This window comes from Carassius carassius, chromosome 35, assembly GCF_963082965.1.
Source record: "Carassius carassius chromosome 35, fCarCar2.1, whole genome shotgun sequence".
Taxonomy (NCBI): Eukaryota; Metazoa; Chordata; class Actinopteri; order Cypriniformes; family Cyprinidae; genus Carassius; species Carassius carassius.
This window is the reverse complement of record NC_081789.1, coordinates 20,298,829-20,322,516: the sequence shown is the minus strand read 5'-3', so window position 1 is coordinate 20,322,516 and position 23,688 is coordinate 20,298,829. Positions and strand designations below refer to the sequence as shown.

Genomic DNA, 23,688 nt, shown 5'->3' with positions numbered 1-23,688 from the left:
CACTTTTTTGTAGTTATGGTACTGAATGAAGGCATAGGGTGCTTAAATTTAAAGCGAGTGACTGCATTTTTATGTAAACAGGAACTTTTTTTTATTACCTACTTGTGCATGAACTCATCATAACAGACCCTTTTTACAGTGTTGTAAATTATGTTGGGTGCATAATATGTACATATGTTTAAATGGTAAAGGTGGCAGCAATGGTAGCGCTACATCTAATAAGGAATGTAGCCAATCAGGATGTTCACTGCGACTCCTGAGAGTGTGAGTGGATGGTCTGGCTTGTATTAAAAGATTCTGTGCTTCCGTTTCATCTGCAAGATTTCTCGGTTGGTTGAGATGGACTACGGATACTGATAAAGGCCAAAAAAGGATTTCTGATCTCATGTGAATGTGCTGTTGTTCTCAAACCTTCTTAGTGCAAGAATTAAAATGTGTAAGAAGAGTCATTAATAAAAAACTGACATATTTTTACCCGTCCACCATCCCATTAATGTCTGTCTGACTGAACAAAGGTGTAATAGTGAGAAATGAGAGGTAACCAGGAAAAAGAGAAAAGCTTTTAAATATGCCATAGTCAGAACATTTCGTAATATTCTATTTTAGGCTTATCTATGTTTAGAATGGGTTTAGTGGCTCTACAGAGACCACAATGAGTGATCAGAGACAGATATATGTGCAGTTTGAAGGCCAAATATTGCTTAATCCTTAGCTAATATGATGTTGTTGTTTTAAATTAGGGATGCAAAATGATTAATCAAGATTATTCGCATTCAAAATAAAGGTTTATGTTTACATACTATATGTGTGTGTACTGTGCATATTTATTATGTAGGCTATATATAAATACACACACACATATATGTATATGTATATTTTTATAAAATGTTTGTTTGTATGTGTATTTATACTTTTATATAATTTATATTATATATAAATATTGTATATATAAAGCTAACATATTTTCCCTTAATATATACATGTATGTTTGTGTATTAAATATGCATAACAAATATAAACAGTACACACACTTGTAGTATGTAAACATAAACTTTTATTTTGAATGTGATTAATCGCGATTAATCGTTTAGCGGCCCTATTTTAAATCATTTAATTCAGTCAAATCTTTTGACATCAATAGAAGAAATGCACAGTTTTTTGCACCCTCAATAACATGACAAATCAGTTGAAAAACACTGTTATAAAAATAATAAAATTATAATTTTGTGCATAAATATATACTTTTTACTACTGGTCTCTTGCATTATCATCACATAATTTTCCTGTTTAACACTGTAAAGCTGCTTTGATGATCTGTATTGTATAAAGCACTATATATCCTAAATAAAGGTGACCTGACTTGAAAGGTGACATAATACATGGAATTGTGTGTAAACTTAAAAACATACATACATTTATCTGATTATTTTTTATTAATAATCTTTATTTTTATACATGTATAATAAATGATAGAATTTGTATTTTTGTATGCAAATATTCTATACATTTTCCCATGTTTCCCAATAAATTTCATCGTAGCCTACTTAATTATAAAATATTATACATATCATAATCAAAAATATAGAGAGAGGAGGTGGGGAATACAAAATGTATTTATTAATTAATTTAAATATGCATAATTAATAGATAAAAAGAAAAGACCGGGCACAGGCTAATGAGGATTTGCATTTAGAAAACGACGAAAAATAAACAGTTAACTTACTGTATTTTTATTGATGTGCTTGGAAAAATGCCTACAGTAACACATATGACCACGAGGGACACAAAAGATAACATCTTCTGTAAATAAAAAAACGTCCAATTTACGATCTCATCACAGTACTTTTAATTTGATCTCTCCCAAACAAGGCTTTTATTTTTGCTTTGTGTAAAAATATCCCCTGTCCACCAGGAGGCGACCTCAGATCAGTCTCCCGTCGCGCCATTTCGTTGCGGTAAAAGCCGCCAGATGGCAGTTTAGGATTGCTTCTCTCAGGAAAGGCGCGGTTCTTTTTCAGGTCTAATTTACAATATCAAAACATAAACTATTAGGTCAATTAATCGCGTCAATTATTACTGACGCGTGTCCCGGAGGACCCCTTTTAGCGGTTGAGGTGAGTTTGTACGAGTTTTGCAACAACTGAGTCTGAATCTTTCCGTGGGGCGCGCGTTTACTGCGTAAATCGAGCTTGCATTAAAGATGGAGGACATGCTAGAGAGAGAGAGAGAGAGAGAGAGAGAGAGAGTGTGTGTGTGTGTGTGTGTGCGTGTGTGTGTGTGTGTGTGTGTGTGCGTGCGCGCGCGCTGTGTGTGTATGTGTGTGCGCGCGCGTGCAGGGGGGATGGGAACAATTCTCTAAGGACAGTGTGTGTGTGTGTGTGTGTGCATGCCCCCTGTCCTTGGTGACACTGTCTTCCTTTTCACTCACGGCTATATTATCTTAATAAGATGATGTGTATGTGTTCGGTGTGTTATTGCAGGAACGAGTGTAACATTGTGTCTTCCTGCCGCCGTGCACGCGGACAGACAGACAGCGCGCGAACTGCTGTTGTTCTCTGAGGCGCTCGCTCTGGTCGCTGCTCGTTTGAAATGTAACGTCTGGTTTGTGTAACGTTACTTAACTTTCCTACACTTCCCCGAGTTGTCACGAATAACATGCAGTATTTACAGACTTAAGGGATGGAGGTTGGTGTTGGTTAAGTCATTTGGGTCAGTAAAAAATAAACAGCTCAACTTTTTGGTTCGAAACGTACATAATTAACTAGCGTAAAACCTAAGAGGAAAAAATTGTGGAGTGTTACTTATTTATTTTTTGTATCTTTAATAGTTGCTTTTCTTACTTTATTTTAGCCGGTAGTTACGTTACTTCATGAAGGTTTGTTTTATGAGCAGAGGAGGAGTTTAGACCGTACTTGCCTAGTTCAAGCTAGTCCAAACACTAGTCCATGTCTGGTATTTGAACTGAGCAATGAAACAGTTATGGTTGTGTTCAACTTTTTGAACAATATAACATGCTCACTGACCACTTGCAAACCTAATGAGTCATCTTGCTTCATTCTGTGTTTGTAAAATATAATCTAGCTAATAATCTATCAAGTTGTCACAGATGCTTGGTTCCTCTATCCAGACTGAATGAACATCATTTGAAAGCTCATGCTTCTCCATCAGTCAACTTTCTATTTATATTCCAGTGTTGTAATGTTCACACACAATTTTTTTTAGTTGTACTACTTTTTGAGGTGAGATGTTGGCAGGTGACTGTCCAAATGTTGTTCGTGCACTTTCTGAGTTGATCCAACACAAAATATAGAATGGATATAGCAAGGGATTTTAAATCTGTGCTTTCTTTGCTTAGAAATCACATGAATTAATCTAATTCATGAAATCTTAAGGGTTTAATTTGCTAGAAATTGCCCTTAGGTAGAGTTACAACTACAGATTTGCACATCTGAGACCAAATTGTTATTTTCAATGAATTTGTTTCTGGAGTGATGCATTTGCAAATCAGTCTGGTTTTGAAAGATTTTTGAAAGTCATGATGTGGTAAACAACGGTTTTGCAATTTATACCATGCAAACAACTTTGATCTTAGATTAATGTGGTGAGGATTTTAGACTGGATTTGTGCTGATTGAAGAAACCCACATTAATATAAATGACTTCGGACACTTTAGTCTTTGATAAGTAGTCTGTCTGCTTACCTCACACACTCTTGCTAAAACAGTAAAGCTGTTACTTAAAATTGTTGTGTTAAATGGTGAATGTTTTAAAATCAGTCTCAAGAATGTTAGAGTTATATTTGTAAAGATATTATTGGATTTATTGTAGAAGTACATTAGTCTTATTACATATAAGTGTTATTGTTTGTACTGTTGCCAGGCTTTTTAAATACATCAAATAAAGGCTATGGCTTGGAATTCTTTCTATGGAAGGCTTTGTGTAAAGTGTAAAATGGTTGATTTCGCAAGAGACTAGAGGACTTACTGTAGACTTCAAAACCTAAAGTAATGCTTTAAGTACATCATAGCTAATCTGGGATTTAAAATAATGGTGTCTTTTTTCCTTAATGACGTTTGTTTTAAACCAACCTCTTGACAGCCTCAGCTCGAATGTGCTGATTTCATTATCTCTCACCTTTTTACAGTGAACTATAAGGCAGAAATATTATGAAAGACTGCTGCAGTTTGTGTCCTTGGCTTTGTCCCTCTGGAGAACCACATACAGAAGAGAAAAAGCTCTCCTTAGTGTATTATACAAGCAAGATATCACCTTTCTACTTTGGTCATTATTTAGTGTTTGTGTAGGTTATCTGTGTGTCTAGATGTTATTTCTAAGATACCAAAATATGCATTTTTTGTTTTTATATGATTACCAATGGATATTTTCAGAAGCTTTATTTCTGAAGCTAACCTTCTTAAATGATGATAGTCATATTAATACTAAACTAGCGTGACTTCACCTTTCTAATGTAGTATTATGGCCTCTCCTGAGTGCGGGTGTTTTTGGCGAGCAATTTAGATGCGTGACATGTATTCCAGGAGGCCGTTGTTGCCATGGAAACACCCTCACTGTCGGTCATATGCTCTTATCCTGGAACTTTATTGGCTGTGTTACGAAGATCAATGAATGTTGCTTTAAGAGATAAGAAAAACCTCCAAATCACCTGTGGGATGAATGAAAAGTTTTAATTACTGAAGTGGATGTAGATTTAATAAAAAAAAAAATCAGATTTATGAATTGTGATGTGAATGGGCTTTTAATGTTTGTAAGAGTGTATACATGCATGTACGATTGTGTTAATTAAATATGTCTTTTTAAATAATAGACTTGCTTACAGTATAAACTTGTATGGAATAGTTAAGCTCCCCGGTACGTCTTTACATAAAGTCAAAAACAATTGTTTGACTATCTATATTTATTTTCTAATATAGTAGTAGTAGTATACTAAGCATAGTTTACTCTGCTTTTTAGAATTGATTGTATACCATGAAAAGGCAAAACACATTAAAGGGATAGTTCACCAGAAAAAAATAATTCATCATTTACTCACTCTCCTGTTGTTTCATATTTTGAGAAAGTCCTGCAGGTTTGGAATGATGTGAGGGTGAGTAAAAGATGATCTGTCGCTTTAATCCTTAAAAATAATTTTAAAATAAGCAGTCCTTACACGTTTAATAAATGGTCGGATATCATATTATGTTTTCTCTGAATCTGAGCTTAGTCAAGCTTAGTCTGTCAGTAACAGTAAAATCATACTCTAAAACACCCATTGTCAAATTTTGTCAGGTTATTTGCAAATTAACCTTTTTTGCATATTTAATTGTATTATGTAACACTGTAGTTTGCATAATTTAATCCCTAATTTAATACTTTTTCCACGTTTTATAAGATAATTGTGGATCAAATTTGTGGAATGGATTTAAATAAAAAGAGTACTGTGTAAAATATATAATAAATAACATTCAAGTGTCAGGAAATATTTAGAACTTTGAGTAACAGCTGTTCTAATTCTGTGTGCACTGATTCTATAGGCCTTGTAATTCCAGCCTTTTCAGTGTTAAAAACGGTGAACAAGTGAGCAGTTTAGTAGGGAGAGTGTTAGCGGTTAAACAAACAATGTTACATTTATCTACAAGATCTTTTTATGCCATTTAGCTAAAGGCTGAATTCCTCATTGTCAAGCCACTTGAAATGACATTATTTAGAAAGTCAGTAATGGCTCTACCTGCGGCCCACTCGCTTGAAAAGACTTTGATTACGCTGATGTCTTAAGACATTATTTGATCTATAAAACATTGAGTTTTCTTTCAAACCTGAGGTGAAAATGAGTGTCTGCAGGAGCGAACGCTGCTTTTCTCACAGTCTCTCAGGGCAATTGTCAAGCTATTTTGAGTGTTTCACAGATCATTAGAGACTGTTGCCTGTCCTTAGCGTGAGTGGTTATGAGATGAACAGAGGAAGGGAGATTCCATTCGATCAGCATAAACAATCTTCACTTCTAAACCAGTCCACGTATGGACTAAGAAAGATGTATAGATAAAGATTTCATCTCCGATAGTAAATATTCAGTGTTTAAAATGCCAAGTTTTTCTGACATCAGGATAAATAATTGCTAAGGAAAGAGGGAATGGTGCACATAAGGATTTTTTGTTTAAAATGTCCCTTGTTTTGTGAACAAGTTTTTATGGTTACCATGAAAGCTACTTCTACATTTTAGCAGTGAGGATTGATTTACATTATTAGTGCAATGATACATGAGTTTAGCTACAGGAAACAATGTCAATGCACTAATAATTAAATAATTATATTGAGTGTAACTATTTTGTTACAGTTTTGTAGCTGTAACACATCTTTGCATCCAACCCTGTTCTGATGAGAACTTGTATTTAAACAAGAAAATCTTTCATTTTCACACTTTCTCTTTCATTTTAATTAAGAGTCAGCGAGGGATGTTGAAATCTGTGCAACAATTGCTCCTTGTCATTGTTAGTCGTGTATCTGTGTGATTCTGAAAGCATTGCTTTCTGCGGAAGCACTTTAATTGAATCTATTCTGGTGATGTTTGCCTGCTTAAAGATGATGTTGTTTAGCAGTAAGAGATGAACTAGAAGTGAGTGAAGTGACATTCAGCCAAGTATGGTGACCCATACTCAGAATTTGTGCTCTGCATTTAACCCATCCGAAGTGCACACACACAGAGCAGTGAACACACACACACACACACACACACTGTGAGCACACACCCGGAGCAGTGGGCAGCCATTTATGCTGCGGCGCCCGGGGAGCAGTTGGGGGTTCGATGCCTTGCTCAAGGGCACCTAAGTCGTGGTATTGAAGTCATTATGTAACATAAACATGAAGAGGTTCTCTTCATCGAACAAAACCATCAAAGCTAACCATCGGACACAACCTTTGAGAGGTTTGTGCATGACGCACACACTCAGAATGGGCAGTTTAGTCTGATGTAAGCACACTGTGAAGCAAAGTGTCTTTTCCAGATTTAACCCTATTACTAATTCAACTAAGTGCCCAGAGTGATTTGAAAGAAATTTGTTGTGCATGAACTTGAAAATAGCCAGTTATCGGATGCAAGGAATGGGACATAATTGGTCTGATTTAAAAGCATCTCACCCAGCCGGTGCCAAGAATAGCCTCATTTGACTGTCATCATACAGTGCAAACCATTTAATAGTGTGTCCCCAGACTGTAATGAATCTGTGCTGCTTGCTCGATGAGAAGCTGCAGGCCCATTAGCACATTCACTGATCCATTGAGTTGCTTTCAGGGGTTGTTCTGTGCAATGCCATTACTGGCCTCATCTACACTTCTCTTTCCAGTTTGACCTCACCATGAGGACCACTTAATCTTGACCCCCTATGTAATCTCTTTTACATCTTTTCGGTTTATGTTCTGAAACTTCTCAGGTAAATGGGGTTTCTTACATTTTAAGTACATTTTTCTCAGTAAATGGCCTACTGTTTTATTTATCATGCAGCAGGACGCTTCATGAGATCCGTCAGTTGAAGACCACATGACTATCTGAACACCTATTTATAACCCCACTGTTATTGGACACTTTTGCTGAATAATCATTTCAGAATTAAGAATTTCTTACTGTAGAATAGATTGTTTCTACAGTATCTGGATATTCTGTAATATTCTTAATATTTGTAACTTAAATATTAGAGATTTAAGTGACATTATATGAAGAGATGATTATAGAAATATAAAAAATGGTAGATAGAATATCCAGGTTAAAACAACCAAATGCCTTTTTCATAGAGGCATTGAATGTTTTTTTAATTATTATTATTATTAAAAATAACAAACTGAAATTAGTTTTGAATGTTTTTTGTCTATTTTTATCTGATAAACAGGATATGTACTTGTATGACTGGAAATAGCTACGTGGGGGTGAAAACAAATGACTGACTTGGTTTAAAACATTTGGTTATCTGAGTTTAGGGTGGGTCAACCTGTTTGGTTATAATAATAGCAGGTTTGAAAAAAACATTTAGCTTTTCTAATGCTTACAAATATTCCACACTGGTCCTTTAAATACCAGAAGATTGGAGGTTAGTTGCAGATTGACTGCTCATAGTCGAAGTCGAGATTCAATTCAAAGAAATTATCTTTTAGCCATTTAACTGGTGAATCTTCCTTCATTGTATATTGCTGACATTGACATTTATATTCTAGCATTCCCAAAAGGATTCAGCTCTCTTCACTGTCACCAGCCTCCACCGCTGAGGTGTAAATTACATTTTCTTTCCTGAGCTCTACCTTCAGTACATACTAGACTTAACACTTACTCATCAGAGAGAAACAGCATGTCTGCGAATCTACAGCTATTTGTGCATGAATAGTGTTATTTTATTCTGTATTTGTTTGTCTTTTGTGTCTGCTGCCAATCTCTTAAATGATTATGTAACGGTCAGCTGTTGAGTTTTACAAAACGGCATAGACTTTTTCTGGAGCACAAGCCCAGAGTTTCGGCCTGGTCCATATTTACTGAGATATCCAAATCTGTATGGGGGAGGGGAGCATTACAGATGCAAAGTAAGGGGTTTTATTTTCTCCTTATGTCCACTTAAATACCACCTGACAGCAGATCGGTCTCAAAAACCCTGTATGTTGGGAATTCCGGCCTGCATTCTTGTTGAACTTCATCCTGTGTCTGTTTCACGCTTGCATGCGGTGAATCAAGCGTTTTGAATCCTCAGTATCCACAGAAACATCTATTACTGCAGTGTGGAAAGTCTCTTCTGGGGGTGGGGAGCCATCTTGTGTTGGTTAAAATCAAATCATGTGTGAAGATGCATCCAAGTGAGTTGTCTAAATCAGTCAGGGATGGAAAATTTGCTTTTTATATCTAATAGCACAGATATTGTCTGATCTAATTTGGATCCATATGCATCTCCGCTTGACATAAATGTGTTTAGCCTTCCTATCTGCCTTGGTTTCTGCTGTCTCCACAGCAACAGGGAAAAGCCATGCTTGGGATGCCCCCTAATGGCAGTGTGTCTTTTTTGTCAAATGTAATATATATAGTTTGACTCAAGTAAAAGTGATTAAGACCAATGTTATTTTGCTGTAATAAGTAGTCATTATGATTGCATTTTGAGTTGTTGCATCTTTTTGTGGTGTTGATCCTGGATTATAGTTTCATTTAAAATCATGGTTCATGCTGTCCCTAGTGGTTATGTGATTCTACTATTTTTTTTTATGCTTTTTAAAATGGCAATTTTAGTTTTATTTTATATTTTCTATATATATATATAAATTTTAATTTAACAAAAACATTGTATAATAAATGCTTTTTGTACTGTTTCGCTTTTATCTGCACTTCATATCATCCTGGACAGAGTTTCTCTTTTCTCAAAATTCTTAGGTTATGTGGTCTGAAGCATTCTGGGGCTGAACTGAGGAATCGCGAACGCTTTCACGCCACTTCTGTGTGATCCATCTTTAGAAGTCTCCAAGTTTTGTCAGAAAACACAACATGATCAACTCAGACTTTCCTATGTTGCAGTAAGTAAAACACTTTTTAAAATGACGGGCGCTAATATAAATGTGCACAAAACTGTTGATAAACATTTGCGTTACACTATGCAGGGACTCATCAAATGACGGGCAAGGCGACACTGTGAGTCTGAGCATGAGTGTTAGTGAGCTGGATGATTCTGGGGAAGGAAAGGGCAAGAAAAAGAGAGGCAGGCCTGGAAAACAAGGAGTAAGGCCACTGCTGCTGAGCAGATCGACTGATTGCATTTATTTGAAACATAAATGCATGCTGTCAGCCAATTTTTTCCTGATCTCTCTCTCTCTTTTTTTTGTTTTTTTCTGCCAGGCGGCCACTAAGAAGGCCCGAAGGTCTCCGGTTGATAAAGGCGGGAGGAGGCCGAATGGAGTGGCCCATCTGAATGGAGAGGGCACAGACCCCAGTACTCTGTTTGAGGTGGTCAAACAAGGCAAAAGTGCCATGCAGGTAAAACTAGGGCTGGGTACAGAACTTCGATGCCTTTGTTATCGTATGAAAAACTTAGATACTATGAGTATCGAAAAATTATTTATCTTTCGGTGCCAAATTTCGGTTCCAAAAGCCAAGCGGGGGTTTTGTTTTTTTGTTTTTTGCCAAGCGGCTGTGTCTGTGTGTGCTTGTAGCATACGTGCATGTAAGGACCTAAATTTGCCGTGATTGGCTGTCCACCACCACGTGACGGGGAGGATTTCTGAAGATACTAGCAGTCATACAACACAAGTGTAGTTGTTTTTTTCTCAAAACGTTTCCGTTTTACAATGCCAAAGAGGTCTAAAGAGTATTGCAACCAAAGCCGGTGTTACGGTTTAACTGGTTACCGTGTTATCTTGTGACCAACTTTCCTGGTTTAGGTCTCTGCTGCAGATGTGCTGGAACGACGGCAGCAGATTCGGCGATTCTGAAAGCACAAACTCACGTGATATTAAGTGTCTAATAAACGCAGACATGCTCATTGCACGACTCTGATATTCTTGTAAAGATTACAAGTTATTAGTATGATCGCCCGTTTTGCGGCTGAAGTAAGTAGGATAAACAAAAAAATAAAAATAAAGTACGTCTGTGTTCGCACGGGTTTTGAACACGCGCTAAAAGACGACGCGCCGCGAGACAACAGTCATGAACCACCGAGCTACTGATCTACACCGAATCAGCTCCAGGTCTCTGGATTCAAGACCGGACACTCGCCGTCACATCGTGCAGCTGCTGAATCAAGGAAATGTGACCGTGTTAACTTGTGACCTGTGTTTACCTATTATGAAAATAAACCATAGCAGAACCCTGACTACATTTTATGGTTCATGATGTTAAAGAACATTTCATGACTTCTCAGACAACTGTACATTTGTGGCTACTGTGGGTTAATTATAAACTAAAGAAAATATACCATGTTTTTACTTGGGTAAATATGAGTTAACGATAGCGTTTATAATTAACCCACAGTAGCCACAAATGTACAGTTGTCTGAGAAGTCATGAAATGTTCTTTAACCCACAAATGCAGTTTGATTTTGCGCTAAAAAGTTTTTTTTTTTTTTACATTCCTTTGCATTTTAGTTGGTTCAATATTAGCCTGTACATAATATCATTTGTTTATTTATAATATGTTCATGTTGTGGCAAAAAGGTTTCTCTTTTTTTGTTAATTTTGGCCAAGTTAGGATTGATAACAATCCTGAGTGTCTGCTGGCACACCCCTATCCAAAAAGCACAACCAGTTGTATTAATAAGGTTATCCTGAGTGTGAAGTGTTACCAGAATTTGTTTTAATTAAGGTAAAAAATAAAAGTTTTGTGTTTAATGTATTTGTGTTGATGTTGAAATGGATTTTAAAACATATGGTATCGAAAAAAGTATCGTTAGGAACCGGTATCGAAACTGAGGTATCGAAATTGGCACCGGATCGAAAGATTTTGAACAATACTCAGCCCTAGGTAAAACACAACACGTGTCTTGCTGTCCGTTTCTGACAATTTGAGAGGGAAATGTGCTAAGTGACTGTTTTTTTTTTTTGTTACTAGTCCGTCATTGACGACTGGATTGAATCTTACAAGCAAGACCGAGACCTTGCACTCCTAGATCTAATCAACTTTTTCATTCACTGTTCTGGCTGTAAAGGTAATTTATCAATTTTTTTTTATATATATATATAACTTACTATGAATTATGGTCAAATGCAATCATAGGAATTAGGGTTGGGGAGAAAATGTATTCATGATTCTTTCTCAAATTACAGTGTATCTAAGTTAAAGTACATCTTTATCTAGGAACATCTGTATGCACCAACATATATATTATTAAACATCTTTATTAACAATAAGGTAATACATGTATTTACAGAGGAATCTCAATCAACTGATCACTTGATTTCTATGTACTGCCAAAGAAAACAAGACTTGGCAACTATCTCCTTAAATCACCAGTCTCATATGCTGTGGATGGAAAAAAATTAGATGCTTTGAGAATCAGCAATAATTAAAATTGATTTAAATAGGGATATGAATCAGTTGCGGTTACAGTTACTCTACCATTTAAATGATTCGGGTTGGTAAGATTTTTATTTTTTATTGTGTTAAAAGAAGCATGTATTTGCTAAAAAATACAGTAAAACCGCAATATTGTGGTCATATTATTGCCGTTTTTAAAATGTTCTGTTAATGTTGAATTTATTTGCGGAATTTATTTGTGTGATGGCCAGATTGTCTTCAGTGTCACATGATCCTTCAGAAATCTTTCTAATATGCTGATTTGCTGCTCAAGAAACATTTTTTATTATTATCAATGTTTGAAAACCGTTGTACTGCTTTTATTTGATGTCTTTTGTTTCATTATAAAAGCCTTTAATGCATCAATTTAATGCATCCTTGCTGAAAAAAGTATAAATTTATTTCACAATCAATCACAGGCACCGTAAGGATCGAGATGTTCAGGAACATGCAGAATGCTGAAATTATCAGAAAGATGACAGAGGAGTTTGATGAGGTTTGTTGTTATTTTTAACTGTATTTTATTTTCACCTGAATTCTTATGTTAATGAATTAATCCATTTCTCTGCTCATCAAATCCAGGACAGTGGCGACTACCCTCTCACAATGGCAGGGCCACAGTGGAAGAAATTCCGATATAACTTTTGCGAGTTCATCATGGTTCTGATCCGTCAGTGCCAGTACAGCATCATCTATGATGAATACATGATGGACACCGTCATTTCTCTGCTCACTGGGCTCTCAGACTCCCAGGTCCGAGCCTTCAGACACACCAGCACGCTGGCAGGTCAGTCATTCACCATTGACCTTCAAGTTATACCCGATACTGCAGTCGCGTTATTCATTTCTGCCATGTGTCTCGTTTCTGCTGCAGCAATGAAGCTGATGACAGCCCTGGTAAATGTTGCTCTGAACCTGAGCATCAATCAGGATAACACACAAAGGCAGTATGAGGCCGAACGGAATAAGGTTGCAGGGAAAAGAGCCAACGAGAAGCTGGAACTGCTGCTGGAGAAGAGGAAAGAGGTGGGATGGCTTCCTTTTCTTCCAAGTTATGGTCGATTTTCAATGTGTTTTCAATGTGTTTTCTTGTTTATTTCATCTTCTAGCTCCAAGAAAACCAAGATGAGATTGAGAACATGATGAACTCAATCTTCAAGGGTATTTTTGTCCACCGTTACAGGTGAGTGGCTTACAAATATCCAATAATCACAAATGAATAGAAACCGGTTGTTTCATAGTCCTGAGGATTTCCTATTATGTTCTCTTGATTTCTTTCAGAGATGCCATAGCGGAAATCAGAGCTATTTGTATAGAAGAAATTGGCGTTTGGATGAAGTTATACAGTGATGCTTTTCTCAATGACAGTTACTTGAAGTATGTGGGATGGACGCTACATGACAGAGTAAGTGTTTGTATTTCTCTGTGTGTGTGATAGTTATCAGTAACTTAATCAAGTATATACAGTTATGTATTTTTTCATGTTAAATATTGTTGATCTAAATTTATTAATTTGTCAAATGTAATACTTTACAGCAAGGTGAAGTTCGACTCAAATGTCTAAAGGCCCTTCAGACCCTCTACACAAACAGAGAGCTATTCCCCAAACTTGAGCTCTTTACCAATCGATTTAAGGTGACATACATGCACATTTCTGAATACTCTATAGCGGCTTTTATTATATCTCTCCATACCTTTATTAAAATTGTAAAATGTGCTTTAGGCATCAGTTTGGAAATGTTATGATGTCACTTCCTTTCTCTCAGGACCGTATTGTGTCCATGACATTGGATAAAGAGTATGATGTTGCGGTAGAGGCCATACGACTTGTCACTTTGATTCTGCAGTAAGTCTTTATTTTATTAATTAATTTTTAATTATATTTGTGTGTATATATATATATATTTTTATATAAATGCATAAGTTAAAATTAAATTAAATTACATTTATGCATTTAGCAGACACTTTTATCCAAAGCGACTTAGTGCATTCAGGCTAACAGTTTTTACCTAACATGTGTTCCCTGGGAATCGAACCCACAACCTTGCGCTGCAAACGCAGTGCTCTACCACTTGAGCCACAGGAACATTTACATACTTATAAAAAGTTTAATATTATAAATTATGTGTGTATTTATTAGAGACCATTATTAAACATTTCAAACTAAATTATGCTACATAGTAGGTATTTATTGCAAAATAATATAGTAATATGATTATCATATTACAGAATATTAATTAGTCTCCTGTGTTTCTTATAAGATTTCTCTTGTGTGACTCTTTCTTCCACCTCTCACATCTTTCTACATCCTTAAGTGTTTTTTTTTTTTTTTTTTTTTGTAGTGTTAGTGAGGATGCTTTGTCTAATGAAGACTGTGAGAATGTCTACCATCTAGTGTATTCGGCTCATCGTCCTGTTGCTGTGGCAGCTGGAGAGTTCCTTCATAGAAAGTGAGATGAATGAATGCGTTTTTGACAGCCACATTTTACTCTTAAACATGATGACAGCACATCAAACTCCTCCAATGTTTTGATCAGTTGATTGTGTCTGGCTGCAGGTTATTTAGCAGGCATGACCCTCAGGCTGAGGAGGCTTTGGCAAAAAGACGAGGCCGAAACAGCCCTAATGGGAACCTTATAAGAATGCTAGTGCTTTTCTTCCTGGAGAGCGAGGTGAGGAAAAATGTATCTGTTGTTGATGGTTTTATGCCCAGCCTTTATTCACCGAGCATTTATTTATTAGCTCATCCCTTTATTGAGAATGTGTTACTAACAGGGATGAGTGCCATGAAATTTAAAATGAATATCAAATTGGTTTAGCAAGCAGGATGCAGAATTGTAATCCAATTTGGAATTCGAGAAAGGAGAATTAAAATGGAATTTTAATGTTGTGACTTGCCTATTAAAGATTTTCCTCATTCACTTAACACATGGGTTATTTTAACCAATACATTTCAATACAGTTCATAAAAAATGTACAGTTCAAAAATGTATTTTAGAAAATTACTTTTTGAAATTAACTTTTCTTTTATAGACCAATGAATCATTTGTCCTTGTTCTATTTTTTTTATTAATTTAAAATTTTATTATATTCTTATATTCAGTTTAATTTGATTTGATTTGTTTATATAGGCTGTTGATAATGCGATCTGTGTTTTTCCCTTTTTTTATCTGCTTATGTTGGTGGTTTTGTCTTATTTTGCTTAAATTAACTTAATTTGAAAAACTGTAATCACTTGAGAATCTTGTGTGTCATAATTAGTCAGTTATTTAGTTGTTTTCCCTCAATCTTTGTATGCATGCAATCCTGTTATTCCTATTCGACTTCCTGTGGGATGTGGCCAATTTGATTTAAATTCCAGCTTCTTAAAAGACAGCCAATTCTTGGCTCCTAATATTTTCCCAACACTGGTTATTGCCGTTTATCTAACCCTCATACTACCTTTTTGCATGGAAGCTTCACGAGCATGCAGCATACCTTGTGGACAGTCTATGGGACAGCTCACAGGATCTGCTGAAAGATTGGGACTGCATGGTGGAGCTCCTGCTGGAGGACCCTGTGCAGGGGGAAGAGGGTACAGCCACCCACATTTATTTCAGATCTTTCTGGATGAAACTAGTATGTCACTGTTTACTCATTAGTCCTGTCTGGTTGTGGCTTTTGTTGAAGTGTTGGGAGACCGCCATGAGGGCGCACTGATCGAGCTCATGGTCTGTACCATCAGACAGGCAGCGGAAGCTCATCCGCCTGTGGGCAGAGGAACAGGAAAGCGGGCAAGTTGTGTTGGAATCAGTCTTTCCTGTAGACATATTATAGACTCTAGGTTTAAAGATTTTCTGTTGTTCTTCTGCACATCCCTCAGGTGCTCACTGCCAAAGAGAAGAAGACACAGATTGACGATAAGAACAGGCTGACTGAACACTTGATTGTTGCTCTTCCTATGCTGCTGTCGAAGGTAAAGTACCAAGGTCCAGCAATGTCAGAGTTTATGAGACAAGAATATCCTCCCAGCATAGTTTTCAAAACAACAACTATACATACAAAACAGAACCCAATTACTGTTGTTCTAATCAAAGAAAGTTGTCTACACTTTAGGTGTTCAGTGTGATATGGCACATAATCCATTGATGGTTTTTCTCCTTCCTACCTTTTCATTTTAGTACCAGGCTGATGCTGAAAAGGTGGCTAACCTCCTTCAGATCCCTCAGTACTTTGATCTTGAAGTCTACAGTTCAGGACGAATGGAAAAGGTTAGTTGGAGTCCTTACTACTGTTACTCAAAAATCTAGGTCAGACACATTGTGTTTCGTTCAAATGTTTAGTTGTTTTCTGATATTTATTCCTGTGTCTTTCTGGCTGTGTTTAGCATCTGGATGCCCTGCTGAAGCAGATCCGGGTGGTGGTGGAGAAGCACGCTGAGATGGAGGTTCTGGAAGCGTGTAGCAAGACTTACAGCATCTTGTGCAGTGAAGAATACACCATCATGAACCGCGTGGACATTGCTCGCAGCCAACTCATCGACGAGCTCACGGACAGATTCGCTCACTCAGTAGAAGACCTGCTGCAGGAGGTCAACGAGCAGCTTCATTACAGCTCTTTTCATCTCATTTACTGTATTAATATTAGTGATTGGCCTTTATGCATTTGATATTAAATTCTGTCTTTGGTCATTTTCTTATTTCTAGGGAGATGAAGCAGATGATGATGACATTTATAACGTTCTCTCAACGCTAAAGAAGCTCACTGCGTTTCATAAGTAAGAGACCAATTCCCTTAGATTTTTGTCTTGGAACTGCAGAATTTGTTTCTGTCTACAGCACATTGAGGTTTGTTTTGTATGCTTTCCAGTGCACATGACCTTACAAAGTGGGACCTTTTCAAAAATTGTTATCGATTGTTGAAGATGGGGATCGAACAGGGCTCCATGCCAGAACAGGTAAATGTGTTAACCAATGAAAATGGATGGCGATCAACAGAATTAAAATGATCTAACTTTTGACATAAAACACAAACTTAAATATACATGTACAAAAACAAAACAGTAGTTGAATCGCATAATTTTAAATGTAAAAATTTGGGAATGGGAAGTTTTTTTATTTTATTTTAAGAAATTAATACTTTTGTTCGGCAAGGGTGCATAAATTGACCAAAAGTGACGGTTATAAAGTTTTATTTTATATAAATGCTTTTCTTTTGAACTTGCTAATTCATTAAAGAATCCAGAACAAAAATGCTTGATGGTTTCCAAAAAATATTTAAGTAGCATTTTAACATGAATAATAATAAGAAATGTTTCTTGAGTATTTAAACTGTATATTAAGATGATTTTTATTTTTCAAGCTTAAGTGACAGTGAAAACTGGAGTAATTGCTGCTAAAAATAAGATTTGGCATTGTAGGAATAAATTACATAAAAAAATATATTTGAATAATAATATTTTAGATTTTTCTTTAATAACCTAATAAATGCATCTTAGATGAACGCACAAGATTAAAATTTAAAAGAATATTAATCTTTCCGACCCCATAGTTTTTAATTGTAGTGTTGTACAAAACAAAAATAAAAGCTTAGCAAACTGTATGAAATCAATTTAAAAAACACACATTGATAACAAGAACTTCTTTATACATCATAATGTCAGACGCTGTAACATGTTTAAAAGCCTTTTGTAACTCATTACAAAAGTGCATTAAATGATGAATCTGTATTCTCTTGTCTTGTGGTCAGATCGCTGTCCAAGCTCTGCAGTGCTCTCATTACTCCATCCTGTGGCAACTGGTGAAAATTACTGAAGGATGTCCATCAAAGGTGCAGTAGAGCCTATAATATACAGTTGCCAAGTACCTTAGCCTGGTTTATCTATGTTCTCTGAGAATTAAGTGACGTGGACGTTCATATGTGTTTCCTGGACAGGATGATCTTGTGGCATTAAGAAGAGTGGTGAAGTCATTTCTAGCGGTTTGCCAACAGTGCCTGTCTAATGTGAACACTCCAGTCAAAGAGCAGGTGAGTGGAGGCTTTTTAGAGTTCTTTAATTATAATCTTAAAAAGAGAGACTCATAATGCATATTGAAACATTCACATATGAAATGTAAGCAAATTTAAGTCGGTTTAATCTCCACAGGCCTTTATGTTGCTATGTGACCTGCTGATGATTTTCAGTCACCAGTTGGTCTCAGGTGGCCGAGAAGCTCTGCAGCCGCTGGTCTTCAATCCAGATAGCACTCTGCAGAATGAACTGCTCAACTTTGTCCTGGATCATGTGTTTATCGACCAAGATGATGAAAATCAAAGCATGGGTGCGTGTGTGTTCTGATGCACTTGGACTTTTGTGATCAGAGCTAAATAAGTAATTGGAGAATTTATTTATAGAGCATATAGAAAAACTCTACCTTAAAATTTTCACTTAAAAGTTGAGCTTTTTCTATCAGAGGGTGATGAAGAGGATGAAGCTAATAAGATCGAGGCCCTTCATAAGAGGAGGAATCTGTTGGCCGCCTTCAGCAAACTAATCATCTACGACATTGTGGACATGCCTGCTGCTGCTGACATCTTCAAACAATATATGAAGGTATGATAACCTGATCAATTTAAGCCACAGAGATCTATATGGATAAAATGTGATTCAAATGACTGGTGTTCGTTTTTTAGTATTACAATGACTATGGAGACATCATCAAAGAAACCTTGAGTAAGACCAGACAGATGGACAAGATCCAGTGTGCAAAAACCCTCATCCTCAGCTTGCAGCAGGTATGAGATGTCATTTTTTGGATTATATCATTTTAACAGGTGGTTATGAATTTTGAATCTTGTACAACTTTCCTCCCTAATGCTTTATATGTTTGATTTGGACACTTTCCCTGTCTGCAGCTCTTCAATGAGCTAATTCAGGACCAAGGACCCAACCTGGACCGAACGTCCTCACATGTCAGTGGCATTAAGGAATTGGCCCGTCGCTTTGCACTCACATTTGGGTTGGACCAGATCAAAACCAGAGAGGCTGTGGCCACACTGCACAAGTAAGAAGCTTTACTTGCTTCATCCTTACTACACCGTTTCCATCTAAAGAATTAAAAGCAATTATTGGCAGAACCAGAACTGACTTTAATAACTTTCAGTGTTTGTTTGTATTTTTACTCTAGATGTTTAATGTGAATGTTTGCATGAACTGATTTTATATAACAAACATAGGGATGGGATTGAGTTCGCCTTCAAGGTCCCGAATCCAAAAGGACCAGAATACCCCCCATCAAACCTGGCCTTCCTGGAGGTGCTCTGTGAGTTCTCCTCCAAGCTCCTACGACAAGACAAAAAGACTGTGTAAGTGCAGAAAACGCTTTGTGACTGTTTTATGTGTTTATGTTTTGTGCAGTAGCAGTAAAAATGTGAACACTCCTGTTAAAGGGGCAGTTTATCCAAAAATGAAAATCATAATCATTTACTCGCCCTCATGTCATTACAAACCTGAATGACGTACTTTCTTTTGTTAAACATAAATCAAAATATTATAAAGAATGCACGCAGGTGTACATATTTAAGAAATATAATAATGTAAGGTATAGATTAGATTAACTTTATTAATCCCCAAAGGAAAATTCAATTATGGCACCTCAGTAAATAAAAAAACACTTAGAATACAATATATGTGCATTTATATATGTGATTAATCGTGATAAATCGATTTTACAGCCCTATGTTTAATACTGGATTTGTACATATGTCACAACATGTTTGATTTGCTCTGATAAAGATTAAATGTGTTCATGCCACAGTCATTCGTATCTGGAGAAGTTTATGACTGAGTATATGATGGAAAGAAGAGAGGACGTCTGGCTGCCTCTCATCGCGTACAGGAACTCGCTGCTGACAGGAGGAGATGACGACCGACTGTCTGTCACCACCGGGGCCAGCTCTACCAGCAAAGCCAGCACGGTCCGCAGCAAAAGGGGTCGACCGCCACAGCACAAAAGACGACCGGAAGGTACAATAAAACCTTCAATGTTTCCTTGTCTCTCACTCCATAGCATTGACAGTCTAGGAATAATCTGATTTGACGTTGATGTCTTTGTGTCATTCCACAGAAGAGAGTGTTGAGGGTTCATGGGTAATGCGTAATGACACACTTCAGACACCAGGGGGCCTCCACACCCCACAGCTCACATCCACTGTCCTTAGAGAAAACCCCAGACAGGCAGCAGATCACATCCCAGACCAAGACTCGTCTGAACCGGGATCAGAACCAGACTACATGCACAAGTATGGCATTTGAGCTTACTAAACACAGGCAGCTTGTTGAACGATTGGAGAAACATTATGCAGAACATACTGTTTTCTTATGTAACCTGAGCTCATGCTGAAGCAATTCTCTCACTGTTCTTGCATCATTTCATCATTTTGTTCCCTCACATTCAGCCCTCAGATGCAGATGTCATGGTTGGATCAGCAGAAGATGGAGGAGGTGAACAGAAAAGAGAGAGGAGGGATGAACTACATGAAATCACGCAGTGGTGGAGTGAGACAGCAGGTGTACGTACTCGCACTACTGACCATGATACTAAGCAGTTGACATTTCAAAAAGCTTTTGTGTCCTTTACTAAAGCAGTAAATCACGAGAAATCATCGCAGCAATTCTAACTGTGTGTGCAGTGACTAAAACCACCTCAGTCAGAATAGAATATATACATCACATAATAGATTAGTTAACATGAATATACTTAATAAATAAAAAAAATGCTCATTGCTTTTATAAAAAGGCAGCAGCAATATAATAATAAAAAAATAACAAATATACTTAATTATATATTAAAACACATTTAAAAAGTATGTCATTTTATGCAATAATAACTTCATTATAATTTAAATGTCATATATTTAAAAATGTGTATAGTATTATCAACAAGTAATAATTATTAGTATTAAATATATTTAATTATATGTAACATTGGACCACAAAACCAGACATAAGGGTTCAATGTTTGAAACTGAGATTAATACATCATCTGAAAGCTGAATAAATATGTATGGATTGAGGGTGAAATAAAAATTCTAAATATTGGGAAAATTGCCTTTAAAGTTGTCAGAATTGACTCCTTAGCAATGCGTATTAATAATCAGAAAGAAGTTTTCATATATTTACGGTAGGAAATTTACAAAAATATCTTCATGGAACATGATCTTTACTATCTTTTAATATCCTAATGATTTTTGGCATTTGTTGGCTATTGCTACAAATATACTTGTGCTACTTTAGACTGGTTTTGTGGTTCAGGGGAACACATATATTAAAATTAGTATTTTTTATCAAATCTATGCAGTAATTATGATTTAAATCTAGATTTATTAGCCTAACTATAAGCCTAGTTTAAGAAATAAATAATCACAAAACTAGAGTTTATCATATCCTTAAACTTGTCCTTTGATTCAGGCGAGGCCTCATGGAAGATGACGCTGAGCCCATCTTCGAGGACGTGATGATGTCCTCACGCGGTCAGCTAGAGGACATGAATGAGGAATTCGAGGACACCATGGTGATAGATTTGGTAAGAATTTACAGATGTCCTGAGCTCTGTTTTCAGAGTTCTTTAATGTATTTGTAATGTTTCTGGTTCATATTACAACATCTGTTCATCCGTTCTACATTTTAGCCGGCGTCGAGAAACCGGAGAGAAAGAGCTGAACTCAGACCAGACTTTTTTGACTCTACGGCCATAATGGAAGATGATTCTGTAAGTGCACCTTTAAGATATTCATATTTTTACACATGACCAAATGTAAATGTTCAAATGAAAACCATGCATTGTTTTAAATGTCATTCTGAACATTCTTTAATTTGAATCCGTGCTACTAAGAAGGAAGTACTAATGGGTTTATCTTGTCTTCTTCCTCTAAAAGGGATTCGGAATGCAGATGTTTTGAGAGAGATTTCCGCCTTTATGGGGATCACAACCAGCAACCTACAAGAATCACATCTTAAATGTTTATTTTGTGTTTAAATAGCAGTTTCACACAACTGTACGCAAGCATGTGAGCTTCCTCTCTTAGTTTTGTGGTTGGCCATAATCCCATTGTGAGCCTTTCCTGTCAGTCAGTATTTCTTCCATTCATACGGACCAAAAAAATCCTGTCCAATCTGTAATCTGCTGGTCTTAGATTGGTGTCAGTTTCAGAAACATCTCTGCAGTATCGGTTCCTGTTTTACATATCATCCATCGATATCTCCAAGCAGGTATGATTTGATCAGACATTGCTCGGACTGATTGCTTTCGAGCTATTTTAAGATGATCACCCGTTCATGATTTGGTTTTGTTCCGGGTGAAATTTTAAAAGCATTCATGTTAAAGCCGTAATTTTTCTTTCAGGCTTGTACTGTTGGCGTTAAAAATTTATTATGGCTTGAATTTGGTGTTAGATTACTTGATTTATCAGATTCATAAAAGCTAAGCCCACTTTTGTTCAGAACAACTTTTTAAAACTTAAAATGTTCAGATATATGAGGATGTTTGAGGAGGAAGTACACAGAAGTATTCATTACTTAAGACACTGGTCATGTGTTTTATATAAACCTTTTGTTGAAGAACTTGCTTGTTCTCATTTTAAAGACGTTTACCTCTTCTGTTTAGAGTCTGCTCAGTGATTCACCTTTTTACTGTGCGTTTGTGGAAACATTGTAGCTTTCACACAATTCTGTATTGCTGTGAACATGTATTGGTGGTTGATTCAGGTCCATCTGCAGATTCCACAGAGCAGGTTTTGATTGAGTGATGTCAGAACCCGTGTTTGGACCGGTGCTTTTAGATACTATTCTGTTTCAGGACGCCGATCAAACAGTGGGATTGTCATTTGTTTTAACCTTTTCACTGTTCAAACTTTGTTTTTCTAAAAAAAAAAAAAAAAAAAAAAAAGGTTTAAATAAAAGTATTTAAAAGTATTGTCAAGTATTTTCAAAAGAACTTTGTGAAACCCATCTTGTTTCTAATACATGTTGATCGTTGCTACATTCAAGATTTGTTTGGATTATTCTCCATGTGGTATTCACTTTCTGTGAGGTGTATCTATGTAAAAATAACATTCTCAAGATCCTCAAAATATGAAGAGAAGTCTCTGAGACATAGTAAAGGAACGGAGTAAGGACTGAGTCAACAAACATTGGTTTTATTGGGAAAAAGGCTTCAAGCCAACATAAACTGAATTAATTACTAGTTTTCAATGCAACACTATGCTGTTTTATTTAATATAATATTAAAATAATATATTTTATAGATTTAAAGATACTAATGTCAAACATAAATATGAATATTAAAAAGTAAAGCTAAATCTATTGTTATACAGTTGTAATAACCATCAGAAGCTGGAGAAATCAGTGTATTCTGAAATAAAAATATTTGTATTCATAGTTTAGTATTAATTGCTGCACGCATTAGATGGCGCTGCTAAAATGTTTTACTCACTGTAATGTTTATTCCTGCGTTTTTTGGAGACCACGCCCTAAAGAAATGTATACGCCCCACATCATAACGTTTATGTAACCAAGGGAACCAGTTGCCCACACTAGTTTGCGTTCTCTTCTCGCGAGTTAAACAACAACCTCCCAAGCCGGGAAAAGTAACGCGAGACTATCCCGGAAGCGTCTCTCTCCGCAGCCGTTCTTCTTTTGTTCTCGCGAGA

At 36.4% G+C, this 23,688-nt stretch overlaps 1 protein-coding gene across 1 annotated transcript; it reads left to right on the top strand.

Annotated features, from left to right (window-relative positions):
- The first annotated feature begins 1,922 nt into the window (after positions 1-1,922).
- Positions 1,923-22,938, top strand: LOC132116200 (cohesin subunit SA-1-like). Its single transcript, XM_059524879.1, has 34 exons — positions 1,923-2,114; positions 9,391-9,530; positions 9,615-9,732; positions 9,850-9,987; positions 11,557-11,653; positions 12,441-12,517; positions 12,604-12,808; positions 12,896-13,047; positions 13,131-13,204; positions 13,303-13,426; positions 13,558-13,656; positions 13,788-13,867; positions 14,364-14,471; positions 14,579-14,693; positions 15,478-15,595; positions 15,691-15,794; positions 15,884-15,976; positions 16,182-16,271; positions 16,388-16,591; positions 16,707-16,777; positions 16,870-16,957; positions 17,749-17,829; positions 17,935-18,027; positions 18,146-18,320; positions 18,453-18,592; positions 18,673-18,774; positions 18,895-19,043; positions 19,216-19,344; positions 19,797-20,005; positions 20,106-20,280; positions 20,437-20,550; positions 21,449-21,563; positions 21,669-21,749; positions 21,916-22,938. The coding sequence occupies exons 2-34, from the start codon at positions 9,502-9,504 to the stop codon at positions 21,937-21,939; spliced, it is 3,771 nt and encodes a 1,256-aa protein (XP_059380862.1). The 5' UTR covers positions 1,923-2,114; positions 9,391-9,501; the 3' UTR covers positions 21,940-22,938.
- Positions 22,939-23,688: the final 750 nt, after the last annotated feature.